Source organism: Cucurbita moschata, unplaced genomic scaffold (assembly GCF_002738365.1).
Source record: "Cucurbita moschata cultivar Rifu unplaced genomic scaffold, Cmos_1.0 Cmo_Scf00025, whole genome shotgun sequence".
In the NCBI taxonomy this organism is placed as follows: Eukaryota; Viridiplantae; Streptophyta; class Magnoliopsida; order Cucurbitales; family Cucurbitaceae; genus Cucurbita; species Cucurbita moschata.
In genome coordinates, this window is record NW_019268541.1 from 1,805,511 (window position 1) to 1,833,281 (window position 27,771).

A 27,771-nucleotide genomic window follows, 5' to 3' on the forward strand; every position below is an offset into this window, starting at 1 on the left:
TAAAAAAAAAAAAAAAAAAGCACAAATGCTCATTTTACTCTATTTTAAGTATATTTACAAATACAACATACATGGCTTTATATAGCCTTAAAATGAAAGCATTTCAAGAGGGGTAACATCCCTGCTTAATGGTCATAATTAAGTAATTGTAACCTAAAGTAAACAAAAAGTCCTAAAATATATTAATGAAATATAATTACTCTAAATTGTAATCTACCCAAAATTTATAACATGAAACTTCATTTTTCTTCAATGTGGCATGAATTGAAATATCTTTCGATAAGTTCAACAATATTTTCTTCACATCTTCATTGAAGTATATTGTATGATGGATGTCTCTTGGTTCATATCACCGTATCTATGGTACGTTGATTAGAACTTGGATATCATTGCTTAAGTTTATCATGTGCTATTTATTAATAAATGGCTTATAAAACTTTCATATCTGATGTACATTGAGTTTGTTTGACGGTGTATAGATAGCATTGAGAAGGGAGAAAATGGGGGAAACAGCTCCCTTTTGGAGGTTCTCAGCAGCTTCTTATCCTGATCTCAAAGATTCGAGGCCGGTTGATGCCTTTGTAGGAGATGCAAGTCAATCACTCAATGGCAACATCCCTACCTCCACCGTATGTTCTTTTGTTCTTTTCCATGAAAGCTTTGATAGAACTCTTTTTTTTTACAATGTTGCTGAAGTAGAAGTACGTATTTAGAACGTGTATTGAAGTACGAGTCACGAGGACTACAAGAATAATAATCAATGGGGAGATTCGATTTTACAAGAAGGGAAAAAGAAGGCTCTATAAAGCAACAGAGTGACTAGACTTTGCTGACTCAGATTTCAAAAAATAGGTCGCAAATTTTACTAATTTATTTCTTATTATTGCATTTCTCTCTCTTTTTCTTCCTTCCCAGATGGCTCTAAAAGACAGGTAAATTTTTTGGGAAATAAAACAATTAAAATTTACTACATAATTTACATTATACCAAAATAGTGCACGCACATTACTAATTTGAAATACGACGTAATGGTTAAAACACAAAATAAGGAACAGACACAAAACGTTTTAAAACAAAAGGGTTGAAGACGACGGGTGAGGTTTGTCTATGGCACCTGTTCCAGAGTCTGCTCCCGACCTCGACCAGTTCCTTATCAACTAAAAAAAAAAAGGAGAATAAGGAATGAGTACAAGACTCAGTAAGTAGCCTACTTGTAGGCTCTTAATCGTGTCCTTAATATGCTAGGGTACCACATTCTTTGTTCTTGTCTTGTTCTTGTTTTTGTTCTTGTTCTTGTTGTAAGTACTTAAGCCCCCTAGTTATTGTTCTTGACTTGGGGTTCTTATCTTAATGTATCCTGAAGACCTTGGTTTTCCTTTAAGGGCCTTAGTACTATGGTTCTTGGTTCTTGTCCTTAGAACTAGGATCTTGATCCATGTTCTAGTCCTCGATCTTTCTCTTGTTCTTGGTACTTTCTAGGTTCTTGTTCTGTTCTTGATTCGTTCTTCAAGACACTCTCCCTAGGATTTACAGCACTAGACATGCACCTGATAATCCTGTGTCCAAGGTTTCATGCGTTCCAAGCAACACAGCCTTAACCTACGTCCAAGGCTTCATGCGTTCCAAGCGACGTAGTCTTACTGCATCTTAGGGCTTGCCCTTCGATATGGTCTACTTAACCTATGCCCAAGGCTTCATGCGTTCCAAGTGGCATAGCCTGAAAACCTACATCAAAGGCTTCTTACATTCCAAGCGATATAGTCTAATACTGCATCAAGGGCTTGCCCTATAATACAGTCTGCTTACCTTCGTTCAAGGCTTTCTGCGTTCCAAGCAGGCGTAGTCTAAGTCATGAGCATGCTGTACCATGGGAGGTCTTAAGAGGTTCTTGATTCTTGGCTAAGGTAACTTACTCTCTTCTTGTTCCTCCGTGGCCCTAGACTACTCCCCATGATAGACCATAAAGGTCACTTGCTCGATGCATACTTAAGCATGGCATCCTACAAATCTTTTGGGTACCCATAACTTGGGTAGTTGTAAAGCTTGTGTGGTGTTTTTGTTCTCAATCTTGTAAGTTCCTAAGGTGCATAATTCCTTGAGGCATAAGTTGTAACTTGCATTTGTAACCATATGAACCCATCTTAGCGTGAGTTGTTCTAGAAAGCCATAGATTCTTAAGTAGTTCTTCAGAGGGTTCTAGAAGAGTCTTGATTCTTGTGGTGTTTCTTGGGTCCTAACTTGGTTTAGGTTCCAAACTTGCTCCAATCAACTTGAAACCTCAAACATATCTTCATGTTCTTCATAATAGACCTTATAAGAAGTAGCAAATCATTTGGAGCACGTATAGACCTTGAATTTCCATAAGTAGTCCTAGGGGCATTTTGGTCATTTTACCCCTAATTCTTGGTTTTGCTACTCAACGTATTCCAATGACTTTCAAACTTCACCATATAATCAAACATCATAAAATAAGATCTACTACAGAGTTTCATAGCATTTGGAGGTCATCTAGGTCATGAACCGTAGGTAGTCTTCCTTAGGGGCATTATGGTCATTTTGCACCATTTCTTGGTTTACCTACTTATCCTTATCCATTGACCACCAAATTTCATATATAACCTCAACATGCTAGGGTTCATCTAGTGGGTTATTTTAACGTTACCTAAATCCCGAGCAATTTGTTCGGTTCAAGGCCTTAACTCACGGTTCCTAGGGTTTTTCTTTCATGTATCCTTAGTTCATACTTGGTTTAGGGTTCATATGAAAATCCAAGCGATTCGTACCGGTATTTCTTAACAAAAAGTCGAAGGTGGCTACTTACCTCGTTGTCGACATTCAGGACCTCTGTTCTTGAGCTTTCGGTACCCGAATTACCTCAAATTTTCTTCCATAGACTCCTTGATGTGTCTAGTTTCTGGAACCATAAAGTTGTTCATGAGAATCGGACTGGAAGGGAGTTAAAATGGAGAAAAACTGAGGGAACGTCGAGTTTTGGTTTGACATGGCCGATTCAACTGAACCGGCCACGTCATCCTCTTCTTCCTTCAGACGGTAAGAAGACATGCGCAACTGTTCGCGCCGCAGTCTGAAACTCGCCCTCCCCAGCTCCGTTCACGCCATTTCTTCCTTCAATTTCTTCATGAAACTTTAAGAGGGTGTTACAAGGAAGAGCTAGGGATTGATTTCATACCTTTTCACGGATCTTAGCCTAAGATATTTGCTTCCGAAGTTCGTCCAAAATGTGATTTCTCGCCGAAGTAAAAACAAAGGATTTCTTATTGGGTAGCCGATTCTAGGGGTTTTCGAGGCTCGATTTCTTCACCAAACCTCTTTCTTATTCTTCCCTCAGGCTAAAGGAATTGGTTTGGAGGAACAAATTTGAGTGTCGGATCTTAATTTTGAGAAACCACTCTCGGTCAACAAGTTACCCGACACCTCCGATTTTCGATCTCTTGGGTATCTTATTCTACGACATTTCAGTTTTTGATTCCTTCATCGAAGTTACTTAAATTCTTCCTCTGAAGCTAAAGGAATCCTTAATTTGAAGGAAAAGAGGCCGTAGATAGGAATTTGACATTTACCCCCAATTTGAGCCCGAAACGGATTTTTTTCAATTGGGAACGTTCCTTAGGTTATTTCTCTTCGTGGTCTTCTATGGAAACATTCCTTGGAGGTGCAGAAACCTATTGGGGTCGTCCTTGCTCGACAAATTCTCGTGTATCCTTGGATTGAAATTTTGAGTTTTCCTTGAAGTTCTTCAAGGCGGATTGGATTGGAGGAATGGTTTCTAGGCACTTTCAGGACTCTATTCCTTCATAGAACTTGTGTGTAATCTTGTTTAGAAGCTATAGGAACAAGTTTGAAGAGGAATGGTGGAGAATTGCTCTTGAATTTAGAAGAAACCCGAGAGTAGGAGACCCAAAATCTAAATGCTTATTGCCAATGACTGGGAGCTCGACCTTGCTCGATTCTTGTTCCAAACTATTGCCCCAACCTCAGAATTTATAGGGGAAACTTAAACCAACATTGAGGGCTCCAGAATCGTCGTGAATTGGCGATTGGATTTTTTGGAAAATTCGTCGGAAATATCTACTCCGATCAGAGCTTCACTAACTTTGGTTTTGAATCCTAGCCATTGGATGAGATGATCCTTGAGTGATCTAGAATATATCCAAGTTTGGAGGAGATCCAACGGCTGAGAGTCGAGATTCGAAGGATTTTCGAAGGATTTTGTGCCGAAGGCATGGTGAAGGTTCTGATTTTTGTGTAGAATGGCAAATCCATAATTATCCTTAACTTCAGGGGTATTTTGGTAATTTGCCAAATGTTTTATTATAATTTTCTCAAACATTCTTCATCCTTCTTGGTCATTTTTCCTTTTTGAGTATCTTGAAATTTCTTCTGGACAAGGAATTAAAAATTCAAAAAGATCCTTGGTAATTGGATAAAATGACATTTTCGTCCTTTTCGCTTACTATTTCCTTTCCAATCCTTTTTCTAAGTTCTTTAAGTCCTTAAAATTACTTTTTAAGGTATGGAAATGACTTGCTTAAGACCCTTGTCATTGCTTAATCCTTTTAATTTCCTTCTTTGGATCCTTTGGGTCGTACATGGATGACTTTCCTTCATTTTTTTGGGTGTTACATTCTCCACCTTCACGGATGCTCACTATCATGCTCCCTCCCCATTCGTGGCCATGTTGACTACCAACCATTGCTACCCTTCCTCCTTGCTTTCGAAAGGTCTCAGATTGTTAAGTTGTTAATTCTTTTGATGAAAACTTAGTATGATAGAGTAAGTAAATAGTGCATTCTAATCATGGGTTAGAATCCAAAACCCTCTAAAAGAAAAACCTTTCTAAGAAACCAATGTGGTATTAGAGTTATGCCCTAAATTTAGCCATGTTAATAGAATCCTAACAAAAGTATTGTGAGCCTCGAAGGCATAGTAAAAAATGACTAAGACTCCAAAAGAAAAAAGGAGTAGAGTCTTGATTAAGAGGAGGTGTACTTTGTTCGAGGGGAGGTGTTGGATGAAAGTCCCACATCGGCTAATTTAGGGAATGATCATGGGTTTATTATCAAGGAATACTATCTCCATTGGTGTGAGGCCTTTTGGGGAAGCCCAAAGCAAAGTCACGAGAGCTTATGCTCAAAGTGGACAGTATCATACCATTATGGAGAGTCGTGTTCAACTAACATGGTATCAGAGCCATGCCCTAAACTTAGTCATGTCAATAGAATCCTCAAATGTCGAACAAAAGTATTGTGTGCCTCGAAGGCATAGTAAAGAATGACTAAGACTCCAAAAGAAAAAGGAGGCGTACTTTGTTCGAGGGGAGGTGTTGGATGAAAGTCCCACATCGGCTAATTTAGGGATGTTGGATGAAAGTCCCACATCGGCTAATAGTTTAGGGTGCTTGTTTCCCCGATTTATATTCGTTCATGTCGGGAATTGTTCTTGCTTTTCACTGAAGAAATCGAAATGTGAATATTGCAGGGAGATGTATATCCATTGGAGCCATACGAAAATTTTCATTCAAATCAAATTCTTGACGCTCACTGGGGTGCTCTCTATGATGACGATGTACGTACCGATATAATTTTCAAATATTTCCATTATAGTTCTTAAAAAAAAAAAAATTGTGTGGAATTGTTTTATATCCTTTAGTATAGTAGTAGCTACCATGTATGGTTTTTATATTATCTCTTCTACAATGTTCTTTGACCTTTTGTGTTCTGCTAACTTTCAGTCAAGTGGTCTTCTATCACATACATTGTCTATGCTAGTAAACGACTATCCTGGAGTTCTTAACGTTGTTACTGGCATTATTTCTAGAAGAGGTTATAACATTCAGGTGGGTTCTAATTTTACTACTGACATCGTTTAACTTTTTCTTATTTTCATCAGTTTCTTCATCATAATTTTCTATTTGGAAAATTGCCAGAGTCTTGCTGTAGGACCTGCAGAAAGACGGGGATTATCTCGTATCACGACGGTCATTCCTGGAACGGACGAGTCCATTGAAAAGTTGGTTCAGCAGCTTCAGAAATTAATAGATCTTCATGAGGTAGCATGTTCAGTAATTTTCTTTTATTTATTAAGTTTAATGATAGTGTGACTGAGTTTCTTGTTTTAACTATTGTAGGCAAACTGCTAGTTTTCATACTTTATGCTCCTTTGAATGGTTTTAACTTCATATTCGAACGTTGAATATAATTTGGTATCGTGTCAACTGTCAATCATCTAATGCCAAACTAATCAAAATATCTTTCACTTTGGAGGAGGATTCACGAGGATATCTTGTGATGTCCCATGTTGGTTGGGGAGGAGAACAAAGCACTCTTTATAAAGGTGTGGAAACCTTTCTCTAGTAGACGTGCTTTAAAGCCTTGAGGGGAAGCCCGAAAGAGAAAGCGCAAAGAGGACAATATCTGCTAGTGGTGGGTCTGGGTCGTTACAAATGGTATTAGAGCCAGACACCGGACGATGTGCTAATCTTCTCGCTATTCCCCGAAGGGGGGTAGACACGAGGCGGTGTGCCATTAAGGATGCTGGACTCCAAAGGGGGGTGGATTTGGTGGTGGTCCCACATCAATTGTATAAAGGAATGAGTGCTAGTGAGGACGCTGGCCCTGAAGGGGGGTGGATTATGATATTCCACATTGGTTGGGGAGGAAACGAAACACCCTTTACAAGGGCGTGAAAATGTTTCCCTAGCATACGCGTTTTAAAGGCTTGAGGGGGAGCCCGAAAGTGAAAGCCCAAAGAGGACAATATCTGCTAGCGGTGGATCTAGGTCGTTACATATCTAGAAATTGTGAGATCCCACATCGGTTGGAGAGGGGAACGAAACATTCTTTATAAGGGTGTGGAAACCTCTCCCAAGGAGACGTGTTTTAAAAATCTTGAGGGGAGTCCGAAAAAGAAACCAAAAAATCTTGAGGGTGAGCCCGAAAAAGAAACCCCAAAGAGGACAATATCTGCTAGGGGTGGACTTGGGCTGTTGCAGAAATTTTGTTTCAATTCGGTAGGAAGCAGTTTTTTTTGTTTTGCTCTAATCGCTTTAAAATTACAGAAAAGAACAGGGGATAATGTAGCTATCGAAGGCAAAAGGTTAATACTCTTACAATCTTTTCAAACCAAGGCAAGTTCTTCCCTGATAATGTGTGAGGCCCAAGTTACGAAGAGTGAAGACTAATTGTGAGAGAGGTAAAAAGAGATTTGGGTCATTTTATTGTTAGTTAGTGAAAGCTCGGATGTGAAATGTGAGATCCCACCTCGGTTGGAGAGGGGAACGAAACATTCTTTATAAAGGTGTGGAAACCTCTCCCTAGCAGACGCGTTTTAAAAACCTTGAGGGGAAGCCTGAAAGGGAAAGTCCAAAGAGGATAATATCTGCTAGCGGTGGGCTTGGTCTTGAGTAGAGAGCTCCTGGGCATAAAAAGTATAATAAGACAAGCCTAACTGTTAGCCGATCGTTATATGGCTATGAAGTTTGCCCAAGAACTAAATGAAGCTACATTTTTCTAGCCAGACAAACAAGGAAGCTGAATCAAATTACAAGTTGAAATATTCTTTATAAGGATGTGGAAATCTCTCACGTGCAGACGCGTTTTAAAAACCTTGAGGGGAAGCCTGAAAGGGAAAGTCCAAAGAGGATAATATCTGCTAGCGGTGGGCTTGGTCCTGAGTAGAGAGCTCCTGGGCATAAAAAGTTAGCCGATCGTTATATGGCTATGAAGTTTGCCCAAGAACTAAATGAGCTACATTTTTTCTAGCCACAAACAAGGGAGCTGACCCAAATTACAAGTTGAAAACACATCTCTTTTATGTTGAGAAAATCTTAGAGTGCTTAGCTTATAGTATTACGACCTTGCGACTCGTACAAGTTCGTGGTTGATTAAATAGGGGGCAACGGCTTCTTCAGGTGCGCGATCTAACTCACTTGCCATTTGCTGAGAGAGAATTAATGTTGATAAAAGTTGCTGTAAATGCTACTGCTAGAAGAGATGTCCTTGATATTGCTCAGATCTTCCGTGCAAAAGCTGTTGATATGTCTGGACATACAATTACTCTTCAGGTCCGCTCTTGTCCTTGATATCATATAGAGAGTTGTGCATGAATACATATACATATAATATAGATATATAGATATGTTTTGCTCAATTAATGATGTTTGTGCTACTGATAGGAACATTTGCTACAAATTCTTCTGAAACAATGAAACAAATCTGTAAAGGGAAAAATGGATATACTAGAGTATTCTTTTCCGATGCATTGTGAGATCTCACATCGGTTGGAGAGGGGAACGAAACATTCCTTATAAGGGTGTGGAAACCTCTCCCTAGTAGACGTGTTTTAAAACCTTGAGGCTGACGACGATACATAACAAGTTAAAGCGGATAATATTTGCTGACGGTGGGTTTGGGCTGATACAAATAGTATTAGAGCCAAATATCGGCCGGTGTGCCAACAAGGTCACTGGGCCCCAAGGGGGTGGATTAGCAAGGTCACTGGGCCCCAAGGGGGTGGATTGTGAGATCTCATATCGGTTGGAGAGGGGAACGAAACATTCCTTATAAGGGTGTGGAAATCTCTCCCTAGTAGACGTGTTTGCTAACGATGGGTTTGGGCGGTTACAAATGGTATCAGAGCCATAACAGGTCAAAGCGGACAATATTTGGAGAGAGGAACGAAACATTTCTTATAAAGGTGTGGAAACCTCTCCTTAATAAACGTGTTTTAAAACTGTGAGGCTGATGGGGATACATACTGGACCAAAGCGGACAATATTTGCTAGCGGTGGGTTTGGGCTGTTAGAAATAGTATCAGAGCCAAACATCGGCCGATGTGCCAGCGAGGATACTGGGCCCCGAGGGGGGTGGATTGTGAGATCCCACATCGGTTGGAGAGGGGAACGAAACATTCCTTATAAGGGTGTGGAAACCTCTCCCTAGTAGACGTGTTTTAAAACCTTGAGGCTGACGACGATACATAACAAGTTAAAGCGGATAATATTTGCTGACGGTGGGTTTGGGCTGATACAAATAGTATTAGAGCCAAATATCGGCCGGTGTGCCAGCAAGGTCACTGGGCCCCAAGGGGTGGATTAGCAAGGTCACTGGGCCCCAAGGGGGTGGATTGTGAGATCTCATATCGGTTGGAGAGGGGAACGAAACATTCCTTATAAGGGTGTGGAAATCTCTCCCTAGTAGACGTGTTTGCTAACGATGGGTTTGGGCGGTTACAAATGGTATCAGAGCCATAACAGGTCGAAGCGGACAATATTTGGAGAGAGGAACGAAACATTTCTTATAAAGGTGTGGAAACCTCTCCTTAATAAACGCGTTTTAAAACTGTGAGGCTGATGGGGATACATACTGGACCAAAGCGGACAATATTTGCTAGCGGTGGGTTTGGGCTGTTAGAAATAGTATCAGAGCCAAACATCGGCCGATGTGCCAGCGAGGATACTGGGCCCCGAGGGGGGTGGATTGTGAGATCCCACATCGGTTGGAGAGGGGAACGAAACATTCCTTATAAGGGTGTGGAAACCTCTCCCTAGTAGACGTGTTTTAAAACCTTGAGGCTGACGACGATACATAACAAGTTAAAGCGGATAATATTTGCTGACGGTGGGTTTGGGCTGATACAAATAGTATTAGAGCCAAATATCGGCCGGTGTGCCAACAAGGTCACTGGGCCCCAAGGGGGTGGATTAGCAAGGTCACTGGGCCCCAAGGGGGTGGATTGTGAGATCTCATATCGGTTGGAGAGGGGAACGAAACATTCCTTATAAGGGTGTGGAAATCTCTCCCTAGTAGACGTGTTTGCTAACGATGGGTTTGGGCGGTTACAAATGGTATCAGAGCCATAACAGGTCGAAGCGGACAATATTTGGAGAGAGGAACGAAACATTTCTTATAAAGGTGTGGAAACCTCTCCTTAATAAACGCGTTTTAAAACTGTGAGGCTGATGGGGATACATACTGGACCAAAGCGGACAATATTTGCTAGCGGTGGGTTTGGGCTGTTAGAAATAGTATCAGAGCCAAACATCGGCCGATGTGCCAGCGAGGATACTGGGCCCCGAGGGGGGTGGATTGTGAGATCTCACATCGGTTGGAGAGGGGAACGAAACATTCCTTATAAGGGTGTGGAAACCTCTCCCTAGTAGACGTGTTTTAAAACCTTGAGGCTGACGACGATACATAACAAGTTAAAGCGGATAATATTTGCTGACGGTGGGTTTGGGCTGATACAAATAGTATTAGAGCCAAATATCGGCCGGTGTGCCAACAAGGTCACTGGGCCCCAAGGGGGTGGATTAGCAAGGTCACTGGGCCCCAAGGGGGTGGATTGTGAGATCTCATATCGGTTGGAGAGGGGAACGAAACATTCCTTATAAGGGTGTGGAAATCTCTCCCTAGTAGACGTGTTTGCTAACGATGGGTTTGGGCGGTTACAAATGGTATCAGAGCCATAACAGGTCAAAGCGGACAATATTTGGAGAGAGGAACGAAACATTTCTTATAAAGGTGTGGAAACCTCTCCTTAATAAACGTGTTTTAAAACTGTGAGGCTGATGGGGATACATACTGGACCAAAGCGGACAATATTTGCTAGCGGTGGGTTTGGGCTGTTAGAAATAGTATCAGAGCCAAACATCGGCCGATGTGCCAGCGAGGATACTGGGCCCCAAGGGGGGTGGATTGTGAGATCCCACATCGGTTGGAGAGGGGAACGAAACATTTCTTATAAGGGTGTGGAAACCTCTCCCTAGTAGACGTGTTTTAAAACCTTGAGGCTGACGGCAATACATAACAGGTCAAGAGGCAATATTTGCTAGCTGTGGGTTTGGGCTGTTACAAATAGTATCAAAGCCAAACATCGGTCGGTGTGCCAGCGAGGATACTGGGCCCCAAGGGGGGTGGATTGTGAGATCCCATATCGGTTGGAGAGGGGAACGAAACATTCCTTATAAAGGTGTGGAAACCTCTCCCTAGTAGACGTGTTTGCTAACGATGGGTTTGGGCGGTTACAAATGGTATCAGAGCCATAACAGGTCGAAGCGGACAATATTTGGAGAGAGGAACGAAACATTTCTTATAAAGGTGTGGAAACCTCTCCTTAATAAACGCGTTTTAAAACTGTGAGGCTGATGGGGATACATACTGGACCAAAGCGGACAATATTTGCTAGCGGTGGGTTTGGGCTGTTAGAAATAGTATCAGAGCCAAACATCGGCCGATGTGCCAGCGAGGATACTGGGCCCCAAGGGGGGTGGATTGTGAGATCCCACATCGGTTGGAGAGGGGAACGAAACATTTCTTATAAGGGTGTGGAAACCTCTCCCTAGTAGACGTGTTTTAAAACCTTGAGGCTGACGGCAATACATAACAGGTCAAGAGGCAATATTTGCTAGCTGTGGGTTTGGGCTGTTACAAATAGTATCAAAGCCAAACATCGGTCGGTGTGCCAGCGAGGATACTGGGCCCCAAGGGGGGTGGATTGTGAGATCCCATATCGGTTGGAGAGGGGAACGAAACATTCCTTATAAAGGTGTGGAAACCTCTCCCTAGTAGACGTGTTTGCTAACAATGGGTTTGGGCGGTTACAAATGGTATCATAGCCATAACAAGTCAAAGCAGACAATATTTGGAGGGAGGAACGAAACATTCCTTATAAAGATGTGGAAATCTCTCCTTACTGAACACGTTTTAAAACCGTGAGGCTGACAAGGATACGTACCGGGCCAAAACGGACAATATTTGCTAGCGGTGGGTTTGGGCTGTTACATGCATCGAGTGCTTTGATCGGGCTATTCTTATGCTACAATTTTCCGTATTTACTCTAGCTCACGGGCGATTTAAACAAGATGGTCGCGTTGCAGAGGTTGCTAGAGCCATTCGGGATATGTGAGGTTTGTATTCTTGGTTTCTATATCTTATAGACAAGCAGTTGGAAAACGAATTCTTTTTCTGATGAATAGTATGAGAATCAGTTCTTGTATGGAATTTTTTTCATTATTATGTACTTCTATAACTTAAGCATAGAAGTTCCAAATATAATGAAAGTTTATTGTGTATATATTTACATGAGTATCGATTCTGTAGCAGCACGTATACGTATCATGATGATAAATGCTAGTTATCGTTGTTGCTAAACGCGTCGACCATCGACGTTGAATCTAGGGAAAGATGGACGTGGTCGTAAAAATTGATATCGACAAACTATTTCGTTCTCTGTAGGCTTCGAGATCTGATATCTAGCACAATTAGTCGAAGCTAGGCTTTCCGTTGTTTGATGAGGCGATCGAGACTGTTTATTTAGCGTTCTAAGGGTGCTTATATCAGCTAAACATTAATTTGTATACATTTTTGTCACTGCCTTGTGTGTGTTTGTGCATATATGTACAATTCTAAATGCTGAATCCTTCTTTCTTTATCGGTAGGTGGCAAGGACCGGAAGGGTGGCGTTAGGAAGAGAGTCGGGCGTCGACTCGACGTATCTTCGTGGTTATCCCCTTCCATTCTAGTCTTCCTGTTTTCCACCATGAATGTTTAAGCGACTCGTTCACTAAAATAGTTTGTACAGAACTTTTTGTTGCTATCAAATATTTTATCGATATCTGTGAGATCTCACATCGGTTGAGGAGGAAAACAAAACATTCTTTATAAGGGTTTGAAAACCTCTCCCTAGTAAACCCGTTTTAAAAATATTGAGGGAAAGCCCAAAAGGGAAAGCCCGAAGAGGACAATATCTGCTAGTGGTGAGCTTGGGCTGCTACAATATCGATACTTTGATCTCTGTTAGAATAGGAGTAGGACGGGATGACTGTAAGGAATGTTGTAGTAGTTCAGCTTTGAAGTAGCTCGAGTTACTTGTTCGTAACTTGTTTGATCATTTTATCGATCTCTCGGTATATTTGATCGATCGGCTGGATGGACTTGGTTTGAAGTTGGACGGTAAATGAAGCTTTATTTCTTAAGCGTAAAATGCACTTTTTTTAGAGGTTGGAGCGATAAACGTCTTACCTTTCTAGATAAGCTCATATATGTCGTCGTTCCTACCTTGTGGGTATTTGTAGCTCCATAGATTGGGACTCTTTGATAGGTGAAGCTTGACTCGGTTGATCGAGTAACAGCCAATGCCCACCGCTAGTTGATATTGTCATTGTTGTCAATCTCACCGTGTTAAAATGCGTTTGTTAAGGAGAGGTTTCCACATTTTTATAAAGAATGTTTCGTTCTCCTCTCCATCACTCTCTCGACCTTCTCTCTCTCCCTCTCGACTCACCCCCTTGTCTTAATTCTCTCACTCTTCCCCCAAACACTCCATCATCGTTCTACCAAATCTAGTCACCACGGTCATCTCGATGATTCCATTGAGGTCGATGCCAACACTTTTCTCATATTTGAGATGTTTTACTAACATTCATTCATGTAATAACCGTTTCAATAACTAAAAGTGTATTTTACACAATAGCTTATTTGGTCTATACTTCTAAAAACGTGATAAATAAACTAACCTTTTGATGGGCAACATTATTCAATATCATCGACGGGTTTATCGTTTTTTTAAGCTTTGTGCTCAAGTCGTTCAAATTTACAGGGTTTCAACTAAATTGGTATATCCAGAACGAGGCGGATTGATAGAAGCCCTACAACGACATTATCAACAAAAATGCGGTACCCTTAGATCTCTTTTATCAGAACAAATTACGCACGTTTCAATTTAATAGTACATATATTTATTTTTCAATATAAGCTCTATATTTCTTTCTTAATATAAGCTCTATATTTCTTTCTTGTATAGCTTATAGCTATACCGAAAAATCAAGTGGGACTCGCAAAAGATGGAAAATGCAGCTGAGACAAGCTCGGGAATTAGATGAACCAAACAAAGAAAAAGAAAACCGAGAATCAAGAGGTCAAAAGTCAGTAGTCTTTTGACTTTCCTCGATTAAAAAAAAACCAAAATATCACAAAAATAAATAAATAATAAAAAAAATTGAAATTCCAAATTCAACCTACCAAACTACTCAAAGTGGATTATAGCGTTGAAATTGGTGAACCAAATTACTTCATGACAACGGACATATGGCGCAAACACCGGAATTACCTAACACTCATTTAACCTACCAATATTATTTTTACCCATAAATAAAAAATAATAATAATAATTACTTTTAAAATTAATAAATATGTTTTTTTATTATTTTATAAAATATCCATTCATTTCTGATATGAATAAATTCTTTTCACTTGAAAGATATCGACGAAAATATTTCATTCGTTAAGACAAAATTTGGTTGAAGAATGTAGAGATGTGGTTTGGGTTCGAATTGTTCGGGTCATTTATTAAAATTTTTATTTTTAATAAAAATAAAATGTTAATTCAATTTATTCATTTTTTAGACATTTAATTAAAATTTATAACCAAGTAGTTAAATTTTATTTTAAAGAGGTGTGGAAGGATAAATAACAATAATAATAAATAATTATAAAATTAAATAAATATATGTATATATAATTGTATTGTTAATTCATCGGAATTTAAAAAATCAATAAAAAAAATTTGGGTTATTTAAATAATCAATAAAAAAAATTCATAACAAAACTAAAAATAATTTTTATTATAATGTTTTAGAGCTAAAATAAACATCAAAATATAGAAAATAAAATAAAATATTTGGCATAGCAATAATCACTCTAATAATAACTCTCTAAGGTAATATTATAAAAAATAAAATTTTAACCTAAAATAATACCAATAATAGAGAAATTGTTGGTATTATTTTGATAATATTTAGAAATGGAAAAACTAAAGTAAGCAATTGAAAAGACCAATAAAATTCAAAGTGTTGAGTACAAAATTTTTGTCGGTCTTTCATTACCTACCGTCACCTAACTCTCCCGATACTAAATTATCAATATTGGAACTGACCCGTTGAAAATCACGATCACGATCACGATCAACTGATCTCGACACAGCTAAGTAGATAAGTACTTATTATTTTCACGAGCATTGAAGGTTCTATTTAGTTATTTTTGTATAAGAGAAAATGATGATCGTCCTATGTAAATGTCGAGAATATATAATTTTTTTCATAGTTAAATTGTAAATTTAGGTTAAAATATCATTTTGGTGTCTGTACTTTGAAACTCGTCTGTTTTAATCTTTGTCGGGTCTACTTTGAAAATATATATTTTTTTAGTTATCGTAATAAATAATAATGATAGTTTATGTTCGAGAAAAAACACGGTGTGAATATGTTTATAAAATTTATAGGGAATAAAACATTCCTTATAAGGGTGTGGAAATCTCTCCCTCATAGACGCATTTTAAAATCGTGAGCCGATGGTAATACGTAACGGATTAAAATTGGCAATATTTGTTAGCGGTGAACTTGGGTCGAAGCCCGAGACCAAAGCGGTCTTTTAAAAAAAATGGAAATCAAAGAAAAATTATCGAGCATACAGGTCAAGTATCGACTTTTCAAATATATTTAAATTCTTGTAAAATGATTATCAGCATTAGGTCAAGTACATAGATACAATAAAATAAAACATTCGTGAGTTCGAGAGTCTACGACAAATATATGAGCGTTTAGAGACCAAACAAGAACGATACAAAATTCATGAACGAAATTAGGTTTGAGACATATTCTAACAATACCGACATCTCTATAAGTAGTAATCCTCTTGGCCAAATGATCCAATTCCATCTTCCAATGGCCAAATTTTCCAACCATTCATCACTTCCCTCGCCATTTCAACCATTTATCGTCATACTCGTCCTCGTCTTCCTCCTTTTCCATATGATCACAAAGTCGTACTCTGCGACTTTATTGAACGTTTTGGATTTCGGTGCCATACACGGCGGGGGACGGGATTCGAGCCCGGCCTTTCGCCGTGCATGGGCAAAGGCTTGCATGTCATCGGAATCCACCATTGTTTACGTTCCAAACGGGAGGTTTTTGGTTTGGCCGATCGAGTTCCATGGCGGGTGTGGCAACAAGGATATTAGTTTCCATATCGACGGGGCTCTGGTTGCACCGTCCGATTATCGTATCCTTGGCGACGTCAGAAGCTGGCTGAGCTTTGATGGCGTTGATGGCGTTACTTTGAGTGGTGGAGTTCTTGATGCCAATGGCGCCGCCTTGTGGGACTGCAAATCCTCCGCCGCCCACTGCCCCGTCGGAGCCATGGTGCCTACTCTACTTCTAGTTCTATTATTTAAAAACTTTTAAACATATTTATTTTTATTTTGGGATAATTATTAAATTTTTAATTTTAGTATATATTTAAATATATTTTAAATTTAATATTAATTTTTTTATATAAAGAAAAAATATTTAGTTTATTAACTAGATTTTTAATCTCGTGAAAATTATTATTATTTAATAATTTTAGTCAACCGGGAGAATTCCCACTACCGTTAGCAGGCCAGCCGGGCGGTGGGAACGGGCTTCCCAAAAAACCAGTCCAGGGTCTGAGTCAGCATAGAATGAAGGGAACGACCCTAATGTTGTGTTGGCAAAGCCAACTTTTTTTAATCTTTTTCTTTTTACTCTTTCTCGATCACGATTTTAGCTAAAATCATACCGTACCGTACAGGATAAATTATTTTAAATATGGTCATAGTTTTATATTAAACAGATTTTATTTTCTTGTTTGGAAAACAAAGACACTGAATTTTAGGAACTCGAACAATATAAGGATTAGAGGGATGATGTCAAAAAACAGCCAACTATTCCATATATTGATCGATGGATGCAAAAACGTGTTGGTGGAAGGAGTGAATATCGTGGCCCCGAGTTATAGCCCTAACACAGATGGCATCCACGTAGAAACATCCACGCACGTGACCATCGTCGACTCTATCATCCAAACGGGAGACGATTGTATTTCCATCGGCCCTGGGTCCCGTAATCTGTGGATTCAACGTATCCGATGTGGACCTGGTCATGGCATTAGGTACATCGGTTTATATCGTATTAATTATTTAATATATAATTTTATTATTAATTATTAATATTTAAATTATTGATAATACTTTTAATTAAAAAAAAAATCAATGGCTGCAGTATAGGAAGCTTGGCACACAACAAGAACGAGCCTGGGGTGCGAAACGTCACCGTTTCGAATGCAATTTTCTCAGGAACGCAAAATGGGCTGAGAATAAAATCATGGGCCAGGCCCAGCTCTGGATTTGTGTTCGGAGTCCAATTCCTTGGTGCCACCATGCATAATGTCCAAAACCCTATTCTCATTGACCAACACTACTGCCCGCACAACCTAAACTGCCCCGGGCAGGTATGACATATATACCCTTTTGACTTTATTTATATTAATATTCGAGACGGGAACGAGGAACGGGAACGAGGAAAGCATTCCCGTCCCTGTTCTTGTTCGGTCAATGGAGAAAAATTTCTCTCCACTCCCTCTCCTATTTTCAACCTAAATAAGGATTGTCTGCCTCATTACGAACAGGTCCTCATGAAGTCTCAAGAGGAACACAGAACATCCCTAATTATGAACGAGTTTTCTATTAGTTATTTTACTTTTGTATTTACAAATTTATAATTGTGAGATCCTACGTCGGTTGGAGAGGGGGAACGAAACATTCCTCATATGGGTATGGAAACCTCTCCTTAGTAGATATGTTTTAAAAACAGTGAAACTGGCGGTGATACGTAACGGGCTAAAGCGGACAATATCTGCTCACGGTGGGATAGAGCTGTTACAAATGGTAACATAGTCAGACACCCGATCGTGTGCCAACAAGGACATTAAGCCCACAAGGGGAGTAGATTGTGAGATCTCACATCGGTTGGAGAAAAGAACGAAACATTCCTTATAAGGGTGTGAAAACTTCTCCCTAGCATACACGTTTTAAAATCGTGAGGTCAACGACGATACATAATGGACTAAAGCAAACAATATCTGTTTGCGGTAGCTTCGGCTATTATAATAATTTTGAAGGAAGAACGACTTTCATTTCTCTTAGTTATTATGAACAATATCTCACACGTTCTGATCTGTTTGATAACGACTGATTATGAAACAAAGCTTAGTGTTCGTATTTACTTTTTTTTTTTTTTTCGAACAGGAGTCGGGAATCAAGATCAGCAATATAATATATAAAGACATCGTAGGAACTTCAGCCACACCAATCGCCATAAAGTTTGATTGTAGTTCGAGAAACCCTTGCAATGGCATAAGGCTCGAGGATATTCGCTTAACTTACCAAAATGAAGAAGCCAAGTCTTCATGTGAATGTGCCAATGGTAAAGCCTTGGGTTTGGTTCAACCAAATGGTTGCTTTTCTTAACGATCTTCGTTGCCCTAGTTTCCCGGTTCCCGACGTCGGGTATATATGTGTGAAAGTTATGCCTCAGCAGTTTTAAACGAGCATCTAATAGATGAATCTAAACAGATTCAGTTATATGAAAGTTTAGGGTTTAAATCGGTACAATTATTAGTCAACGTTTTTTCAATGATCAGTCACGTCTTATTTTATAGTAACTGGTTTCTGCATCTACAATCAGCTTTGTAAGAACTGTTCAAGGGAGGGACGTAATAATCTAAATACAATCTCGGTGGGTCCAGGTCGAGTTTCTTACATTTTTTTATAAATAATTATATGTATTAAATAAATAAAAAATTAATGTCATCTCACAAAAGTTTGTAAGGCTTTTTAATATTCCGTTTTGGAAAAGACTAATAAAAGTGAAACAATTGAGTTGCTTTTTTTTTTTTTTTAATGATTGAAAGTGAAACGAGAATTTTATGTAAGTGAAGGACAATATTTTTATCGACATATACGAGTTTCTTTTAGGTAAAATTAAAGATATAATAACAGACGTAGAAAATCGAAAAACCTGGAGACATGAATCCATGTTAATACTGTCAAACTGACCTAGAGACCTACCAGACCACCACGGCAACCCTGGTAGACAAAGGTAACTGCCTAAGTTGATATCAGGAGCGTTCGGGAATACCAGGGCAACCCTGGTAGACAAAGGTAACTTTGCCTAAGCTGATTTCAGGAGCGTTCGGGAATGGAGTGAAGCTATTCAACCTAAAATTGTTTAGTTTTATAGATCTCGTTTAATAATTAATTAATTTTTTTAAAACAAAAATAAGTTGGTAAAACCTATTAAGTAGACAGTGATACTAAAAAAAATTCATAGATCAAAGCCGTATTAATAATTTTAATATTAAAAATAAAAATTAAATAGTTATCAAACGAGACTTTAATTTTTAAAAAACTTTGCTTCGATTTTAAAAATATTTTTAAGCAGAGTTTATAAAATTCAATTTTAGTTATCGAACGAGACGTAATTTGTTAAGACTTTGTAATATAATTATACAGTTTTTTAGCTCAAGAACGTGTAGATATGGAGATTTGAACTTCTGATCTTTTAGTCGATGAATTATGTTCATATTCTATTGCATGTTGTCACGTCAGATGATCGAACCTCCGACTTCAAGCAAGATAGTGCTGTCACGTACGATCGAGATCAACTCGCTTTCAAAAACCTAATTATGAATGACCTTAGCTTGCAAATTATATGGACCTTAGTAAATGTATAATTCACAAAAGTTTGACAAGAAATCCATTAATGTATAAATATTCGTTTTGAAAGTGATAAATGCACAACAAATAGATGAAATTACCATTTTGGTATTTTTTTTTTAAATTAAAGAAAATCAAAATTTCAATTTAGTCCTTAAATTCTTTGTTATTTACATAATTCACGTAAATTTAATTTAACGATAATTGCTATCTAGTCCTTCTTTCATTGTTCTTTTTAGGTTAAATTACAAGTTTAATCCCTGAACTTTGAGATTTGTTCCGTTTCGTTCATCAATTTTCAATAATGTCTAATAAATCTCTAAACTTTCAACGGTTTCAAATTTTTAATTTTGTATTTAAAATATCTTTGATAAATTTAAAATTTATAAAAATTTATCTATTTGATAAAAATTGAATTTTATGTCTAAGAGAACCATAAATTTTTATTTTGTACGGTAGACCCATCAATCTTAAAAAAAATTAAAGTTTAGGGACTAATTTGTAATTTTGAAACTTCAGGGGCTAATTTGTAATTTTAAAAATTCAAGGATCAAATTGACACAAATATATTTACGTTAATGACAATTTGTTGTTTTGTTCTTTATGTCCCGTCAATTATTTACAAAATGCTGAAAACATCGATTTACTCACAAATAAATAAAAGTATTGATGGAAATTTTTACACGTCGATTACTTAGTACCAGGTATCGTGCATGCATCACATAGTTGAACGATCATAGCAAAAAAGTACATCGATGGAGACGAGTAGACACGATTGAGACAATAGAAGAATAATTTTGTAGATGGCAGAAAGCAAGAAGGGTAGGGTACCCTATGAGGAGATATAAATAGGGCATTGCCCTTCAAGACCTTCTTCAAAAGAGAATTAGGTCACCTTCCAGCTCGGTTTCGACACGCGATGCCGAGAGATCGTGACCCTCTAGTCGTCGGGAGAGTGATCGGCGACGTCATCGACTCGTTCTCGAGGTCCATCTCGATTAGGGTTGCTTACAACTCGAGGAAAGTTAAGAATGGCTGTGAGCTCAAACCCTGTCAAGTTATCAACAAGCCAAGAGTTGAGATTGGTGGCACTGACCTTCGCACCTTCTTCACTTTGGTAGAAGCTTTGTTTTACTTTTTTTTTTTTAATTCCATTTTCTTCTTCTTTTTCACCTCTCGTTTCTTTTCGTTAGGTTATGGTGGATCCCGACGCTCCTAGCCCTAGCGATCCCAATCTAAGAGAATACTTGCATTGGTACGTCCTCTCGTTCTCGTTCTTTTCCACTGTAAACGTGCATTTTATACTTACAGTTGGGACAGTCTACCCTAATCTCAGAAATCGAGTATTACGTTTCTGTTGTCGTGTCAACGTTTTTTCAACATGGTTACATGTTCATGACTTCTGGGTATCAAAGCTTCTATCCGATCAGACAATACTCGACCATGTTTTTTTTTTAGAAATATCGAAAAAGTAGTTGAAAATTGTGGTCAAAACTACTTTACGTGTCTTGGAATGAAAATGTACTAAAAGCATAAAATACCTAACCAAAGTTCTGAGTATTAATTATTTATATTTATTATTGTTTTAAAGTGAAAAAAAAATATTTTTAGGATTAGAAAATGATTATGAATTTGATGGTTATTTTGTAGAAAAAGGTGTACGGATCATAAAAGACAAACTTTTAAAAAATAATAATAAATAAATAGAAAAGAAATGGACTTTCACTGTTAGGACAGAAAAGGAATAAAGCTGAAACTGGTCTGATGGATGGATCGAACTCAGTCCGTAAATTAAAGAATTTTTGTTTTTTTTTTTTTTAATTTTTATTTTTAATTGTCTTTTTTATAATAATAATAATAATAATCTTCCCCTAGCAGACGCGTTTTAAAGTCTTACGGGAAGCTTAAAAGTCCAAAAAGAACAATATCTGCTCCTAATGGATCTGGGCCATTACATATTATATCTGTTCTCCAAAGGGAGTAGACACGAGGCGATGTGCCAGTAAGAACGCTGGCCCCAAAAGGGGTGGATTTGGGGCGATCCCACATCGATTGGAGAAAGGAAAGAGTGTCAGTGAGGACGCTGGGCCCCGAAGGTGGGGGTGGTGGATTGTGATGTCCTACATTGGTTGGGGAGGAGAACAAATCATCATTTATAAGGGTGTGGAAACCTTCCCCTAGCAAACGCGTTTTAAAACTTTGAGAGGAAGCCCGAAAGGGAAAGTCCAAAAAGAACAATATATGCTCCCAATGAATTTAGACCGTTACATAATAATAATAATAAATTATTATTACTACTAGGTCGATCTAGTTTCAATTTGGTTTTTATAGTTTTAAATATTTTTAATTTAGTTCTTGTAGTTTGGTCAAATATCTTTGTTTTTTGTTTACGCGTACTGAGCTGGTGGTTAACTATGTTGGTCAAAGATATTTTGATATAGTCGAGTAAGAAATGGACAAAATGATTGAGTTTTCGAGGGGACGAAATTAAGTTGGCGAGTTGTAATTTCGGTAAATTGTATGGATCAAATTGAAATTTTTTTGAACTATAAGGATGAAATTGAAATTAAGCTAATTTGTAGGATTAATTTGAAAAAGAAAAAATTCAACAATTTTCTTCTTGTCCTTCTACATAAATCAATTGATGAGATGGGTGGACCTTTCTTCTTCTTGTACTTCTTATACACGAATCAATGAAATGGGTGTACCCTTCTTCAACATGAACTAGTCGATAAGATAGGCAAATTTTGCTTTTTCAACACGAATCAGTCAATGAGATGGGCGGACCCTCGTCCTCGTCCTCGTCTTCGACCCTTCTTCTTCTTCAACATGAACTAGTCGACAAGATGGGCAAACCCTAATTTTTCCACACGAACCGGTCAATGAGATGGGTGGACCCTCCTCCTCGTCCTTGTCCTCAACCCTTCTTCTTCTTCCGCATGAACTAGTCAAGAAGATGGGCAAACCCTACTTTTTCAACACGAGTCAGTCGATGAGATGGGTAGACCCTCCCGACCCTCCTCCTCCTCCACCACGAACTAATCGATGAGATGGGTGAACCCTCCTCCTCCTACTCGACCCTTCTTCTTCTTCAAAATGAACTAGTCGAGAAGATGGACAAACCCTACTTTTTCAACACGAACCAATCGATGACATGGGTGGACCCTCCTCCTCCTCCTCGCTTTTTGCTACATAAATATACGACATATTAGACTCAACTTTCTAACCTCGATCATTCTCTTTAATTCTCTTTCATATTTTGGTTCATTCGACAGGTTAGTGACCGATATTCCAGCTACAACCGAGGCAACCTTTGGTACGTTGTTCTTTTAGTTAACACATAAACTAAATTCCTAAAAAAACCCGACACGAAAAACAAATCATTGTAAAGCAAGAAATCAAACCCTAGACATGTTAATAAAAAACCGACAAACTTAAACCAATTGAACTATGTTGAGGTTGACGGGTTGACCCATGAATGGTAGGACAAGAGATAGTGTGCTACGAGAATCCAAGACCAACGGCGGGTATCCACCGTTTTGTGCTGGTCTTGTTCCGGCAGCTCGGAAGGCAAACGGTGTACGCTCCTGGGTGGCGCCAGAACTTCAACACCAGACACTTTGCAGAGCTTTACAATCTTGGTTCGCCGGTCGCCGCCGTTTACTTCAATTGCCAAAGGGAAAATGGCTCCGGTGGAAGGAGAAGAGCCGGCGATGAATGTTCATAAAACCACTTCACTTCACATTAAATTATCAAACAATATTATATTGTAATAATAAACTTTCATGTTTGTGTCTAATAATTAGCGGTTATAATCAAAAGGGTTTTTAATACATCATTATATTTTTCGTTTTATGTAATAATAAGTCGTGAATTTTCAGTTTGGTATCTTTGTAATGTCAAATAATCTATGAACTTTCGTTTTCTGGCGATTAGGTTAATAACATATTCATATTCGTTTAAAAGTATGTTGACTGAGTTAAGAGGTAATGTTACGGTCATAAGAAATAGAAATAGAATTGGGAAGGTATGTATTCTCAGATATTGATATCCTTTAAATAGGATACAAGACATACAAACGAGGAAAATATAAAATAATTAAATACTAAAAATAAAATAAAACGTACAAACGAGAAAAGTATGTATTGTCATTGATATTGATATCCTTTAAATACGATACAAGACGTACAAATGAGGAAAATATAAAATAATTAAATACTGAGAATAAAATATGTAACGACCCTAAATTTCCACATACTCAGAGTCGCTACTAACGTCTCATGCTCATCTATAATGCGGAAATATAACTCTTACATGAACATAATTTATAACGTAAACTTCAAAAAAACGTTTAAAACATCTTTTTCTCTGGAAAACACATTCATGGTCTTACGTGTTTAAATATGAAATACTGAAATTTAGAGAAAACAAAAACAAATACAAAATAATTTAAAACAATGAAATGCAAAACAACATATTCTAACTTAAGACTAGAAATTTAAATATGAATCTACCCTATGCACGTGCCACAGTCTTTGTTCGCAATGCCGCCGTCCTCCGTACAAGAGCGCATTGCCTTTACCTGAAAAATGATGTGGCACACGGCCTGAGTATTTCAAAGAATACTTGGTAAGTGGCCCCACTAGGGTTCATGCAAATGCAAACACATACAATCATGATTTAGTGTAATACCCGGAAAAAAAAAAAGTCGAGAGGGGCAAATAGGTAAATTTGCCCCTCCAACCACCTAAGGGGTCCAAACGAAACCCCATCCATAGTCCTGCAAAAGAGAGATAGTGAGAGAAAGGGGTAGAGAGAACTTAGAGAGAGGAGAAAGGATGAACCGCGGGAAGACTCACCGAAAACTACCGTTGGAGTCTATTCCGGTGAAGATCATGATGCAAGGAAGTGAAGATCATGCAGAGAGACTTTCTTGGAAGGGAAAAGAGAATGTGGGTGGCCGGAGTTCCATTTTTCATCAAGAAGTCGGAAAACCCGCAAGGTAAGGATCTTGAACGTTTTCTCAGATCTACGGTTTTCCTTTGTGAATCAAGATCTGAAATCTTGATATATTCATCTAGGAACAACTCTACGTGTTTCGGTGGCCGGAGTCCCGTAACACGATCTAAAACTTTGCCGAAGAAATCATATCGATCCGATCTACGGATCGAAAGATATGAAAATCGGAATAGAGGATTGTGTTTCGGTTTTCAGAAGGCAGAGAAGAAAGAAGAAGAAGAAAAGAAAGAAAAAAAAAAAAGGAGTCGGCCGGCGAGCGGCGGACGGCAGCGACAGGCGCCGGACACGCGTCGACCATCGGCTGGAGCAACGCAGCTCCAGCGAGGCGTCGACACGTGTCGCCTGCAAGCCGGGCCGAACCGCGACGCGAGCCGAGCCGACCGGACCGGCTGACCCGCGACTACGCGGAGGCGGGCGCGCGTGCAGCACGCGACTGGCACCTTCCCGCGCACGTGACCACGCACTCCCAGCGCGCTACTGGCGCGTGAGCGCGCGTGGAACGACCATTTTGGCCCGATTGCTTTCTGTTTGCCCGATTTTTGTCCCGGTCCCAGTTCTAATACTGTTCTTACGTGAATAGGAACCTAATTTAAAGAAATCAGTACTTTTGGACACCTCACGGGCAAGAAACGCTAGCAAAAAGGGCACGCGTTAACCAGGTAAGTCACCACTCGGTGTTTAGGAAGAAATACTTGTAGGGTTCACTTGGATTGTATGTATGCATGTTAGTAATTTTGCCTTAAATTAGCTCTCCATAAATGAGATTAATCAGATGGATTGTTATGATGTGTTGGGTGAATTATCGGAGTGTTGCTTGTATGCCTTAAGCTTTCGTTGTACGTATGCATGCGTTTAATTTATGTTGGAATTGTGTATTCCGTGTTCCGGGTGCTCGATGGATGAATTCGCCCCATTGAGCGTGAACTTCGTGTTTTGGGTGCTGGATGGAGGCCATCGCCCCGTTGAGCCGGCGTGCCTAGTTTGCATGAATATTAGGATGTTAGAAGACGGTTGCATGCACACCCCGTTATTTTCTAGTGCCCATTTCTATGACAAGCTTAGAGAATTATTGTTAGGAGCGATATGTCGCTCCAGCCAAACTTAATTTTCCCCTAGGAACTTAGCGGTTCACCATGGCAAGAAAGTACCTAGAAGTGTTCATAGATTGCTAGCGTGAGAACGGTATCTATAGCTTCGTGGGAGGACCAAGGGTCCCTGATCAGTCCTTGCTGCTCTTAGCCATTTCGCATGGGAAATGTGTCCCCACGTCGTACAGCCCATTAGCTGCATGGGAACGGGTTGGGTCGCGCCCCCCATAGGAGGACTATATGGGCGTAGGGGTATTCAGCACACCCCTAGGCTAGATACCATATAGTCCTAGATAGCCATGTAGAGGTAGCGCCTCATAGAGAGATACCGACCATATCAGCTTGGCATAAGAAACCTCTAGGTGACTAATGAAAGGACGATGAACCGGTGAAACCCAAGGGGCAAGCCCTAAGAGACTAAGGTTAGAACCCGATGTTCTAGAACCGAATTAGGAAACAGTGGGAGTTCTGTTAAATTAAGATGCGAAGAGAGCCTACAAGTAGGTGGCTTACTGAGTATAATTTTTATACTCATCTCGTTCTCCTTTATTTTTCTCAGGTGTTCGCTGGCTGCTGGTCGAGGTAGAGGAGAGTTTGAGAGCTGTACAGTCACAGAAGGGGTCGTTCCGGAGCGTCCCCTTTTCAATCTTTTAGAGTCTTTTGTATTTCATTTTATATTTGCAATTTCTTTTGTAATAATTAACAAACAAAATTTCTCTTTTTGTTTTAATTCAAAGTATTTTTACCTTTTTACTTTGCTTTTCTTTTCTTTTATTTTCCTTTTGTTTGTTTTCGATTTCGTCTTTTTAGTCACGATTCGGTTTTACAAAGCCTCGAAAATCAGGTCGTGACATTTAGGGACCTATCTCTAATCATTTTAGGGGTGGCCTCCAGTCTCGGACAAATTGGATGTGTAGTACTTCCCTACACACGACTCACACGTACGAGTGTGAATCCCCAGGGCGCTCGCACACCCCCTAGACCCTCTGGTCAAGCTAATCTGTAGCGACGTCCGGAGGTCAGCGAACCTTCATAGTGTCATGCGCCTCATGAACACTCTCATCTGTGTGCGTTCGCACCTATGCGCATTCGCGCTCATCATATGGTGCGCATCCACACTCATCATCTCTAGGGGAAGTAGCCATATGCTTATGAACATACAATATGCATGAGGTCCCTCTAAATCCATCATAATGTCTCTTCTGACACAACCCTCTAGTCTCATCTCTTTGTTACTCTAGGTAACACATACTCGTGGATATTTATATTAATATCATTTTCACGCTCTTAGGGTTGTGTCCTATGTCGATCTAACGACATGATGCAATATGGCACTCATCATCATATATCAGCTCAATATGGAAAACATCATCATATGAAGGTAAACGTCACGCAATCATCATACTCATCATCTTGCCACAAGAGCACATCATCAAGTATTGTAACTCACACATCATCATAACTCATATACCGCATCGTACGACATAGTTCATACATCATCGTAACTCATACAATTTTTACCTTATCCTATAGTAAGACCACTTACCTAGTTGCCCTTAGCCGAAGTATTCCCTAGTAAGCTCTCGTTCCTCGAGAGTTGCTCCAAAGGTTGCTAAGGTTTGATTCCTATCACATCGTTCGTCACCGTTTGTTAGTATTTCACATTTTAATTAATAATTCAATAACAGTGTGAAATATGGCTCTGCCTCAATAAAAATCGAGTTCCATGTTTTCATTGTTTCTAAATTATATAGAATAATAAAACTTAAAAACTTTAGATTAAAGATATGTCAATATTATTAATATTTCAAGCCGGTTGGATAGTTCAACATTTAATGTTATATCCTATAGATATAAATATAATAATTTCTCATATCTCCCTTCTCATTGTCTAACTTTATGTTATATTTTAATTTTTACAGTATGTGCCACCTGAACAGTAGTTGCCATTTTCAAATGATTCTAATTTTCCTTTTTGTTTTTTTTAGCTCTAATTCTTTTAATTTCTCTTTTGTCTTTTTTTCTTTTAACTCTAATTCTTTTAAGCCGTTCACTTTTAAACAATTTAAATGTA

General features: G+C 38.9%; 3 protein-coding genes across 3 annotated transcripts in view; all 3 read left to right on the top strand.

Annotated features, from left to right (window-relative positions):
- LOC111461304 (acetolactate synthase small subunit 1, chloroplastic-like) overlaps positions 1-12,631 on the top strand; it is an 18,362-nt gene extending 5,731 nt beyond the window's left edge. The window contains exons 6-12 of the mRNA XM_023104796.1: positions 480-629; positions 5,500-5,586; positions 5,753-5,857; positions 5,948-6,070; positions 7,931-8,083; positions 11,861-11,926; positions 12,458-12,631. Coding sequence (XP_022960564.1) covers positions 480-629; positions 5,500-5,586; positions 5,753-5,857; positions 5,948-6,070; positions 7,931-8,083; positions 11,861-11,926; positions 12,458-12,541 — 768 coding nt within the window. The 3' untranslated portion in view covers positions 12,542-12,631. The remainder of the gene's footprint in view (positions 1-479; positions 630-5,499; positions 5,587-5,752; positions 5,858-5,947; positions 6,071-7,930; positions 8,084-11,860; positions 11,927-12,457) is intronic.
- A 3,108-nt stretch (positions 12,632-15,739) lies between these two features.
- LOC111461305 (polygalacturonase-like) lies at positions 15,740-18,478 on the top strand. The gene is made up of 4 exons (XM_023104798.1): positions 15,740-16,216; positions 16,696-16,985; positions 17,096-17,324; positions 18,121-18,478. Exons 1-4 carry the CDS (start codon positions 15,740-15,742, stop codon positions 18,340-18,342), a joined length of 1,218 nt encoding a protein of 405 aa, XP_022960566.1. The 3' UTR covers positions 18,343-18,478.
- A 1,982-nt stretch (positions 18,479-20,460) lies between these two features.
- LOC111461306 (protein HEADING DATE 3A-like) lies at positions 20,461-23,536 on the top strand. Its single transcript, XM_023104799.1, has 4 exons — positions 20,461-20,707; positions 20,784-20,845; positions 22,866-22,906; positions 23,076-23,536. The coding sequence occupies exons 1-4, from the start codon at positions 20,510-20,512 to the stop codon at positions 23,315-23,317; spliced, it is 543 nt and encodes a 180-aa protein (XP_022960567.1). The 5' UTR covers positions 20,461-20,509; the 3' UTR covers positions 23,318-23,536.
- The last annotated feature ends 4,235 nt before the right edge of the window (positions 23,537-27,771 follow it).

Bases quoted from the DNA above. Each gene is read 5' to 3' on its own strand.
- LOC111461306 (XM_023104799.1), top strand. From the start codon at position 20,510: ATGCCGAGAGATCGTGACCCTCTAGTCGTCGGGAGAGTGATCGGCGAC. The intron at 20,708-20,783 runs GTAGAAGCTTTG...TCTTTTCGTTAG, and splicing joins TTCGCACCTTCTTCACTTTG to GTTATGGTGGATCCCGACGC. The intron at 20,846-22,865 runs GTACGTCCTCTC...TTCATTCGACAG, and splicing joins CTAAGAGAATACTTGCATTG to GTTAGTGACCGATATTCCAG.
- LOC111461305 (XM_023104798.1), top strand. From the start codon at position 15,740: ATGGCCAAATTTTCCAACCATTCATCACTTCCCTCGCCATTTCAACCA. The intron at 16,217-16,695 runs GTGCCTACTCTA...TGGAAAACAAAG, and splicing joins ACTGCCCCGTCGGAGCCATG to ACACTGAATTTTAGGAACTC. The intron at 16,986-17,095 runs GTACATCGGTTT...CAATGGCTGCAG, and splicing joins GGACCTGGTCATGGCATTAG to TATAGGAAGCTTGGCACACA.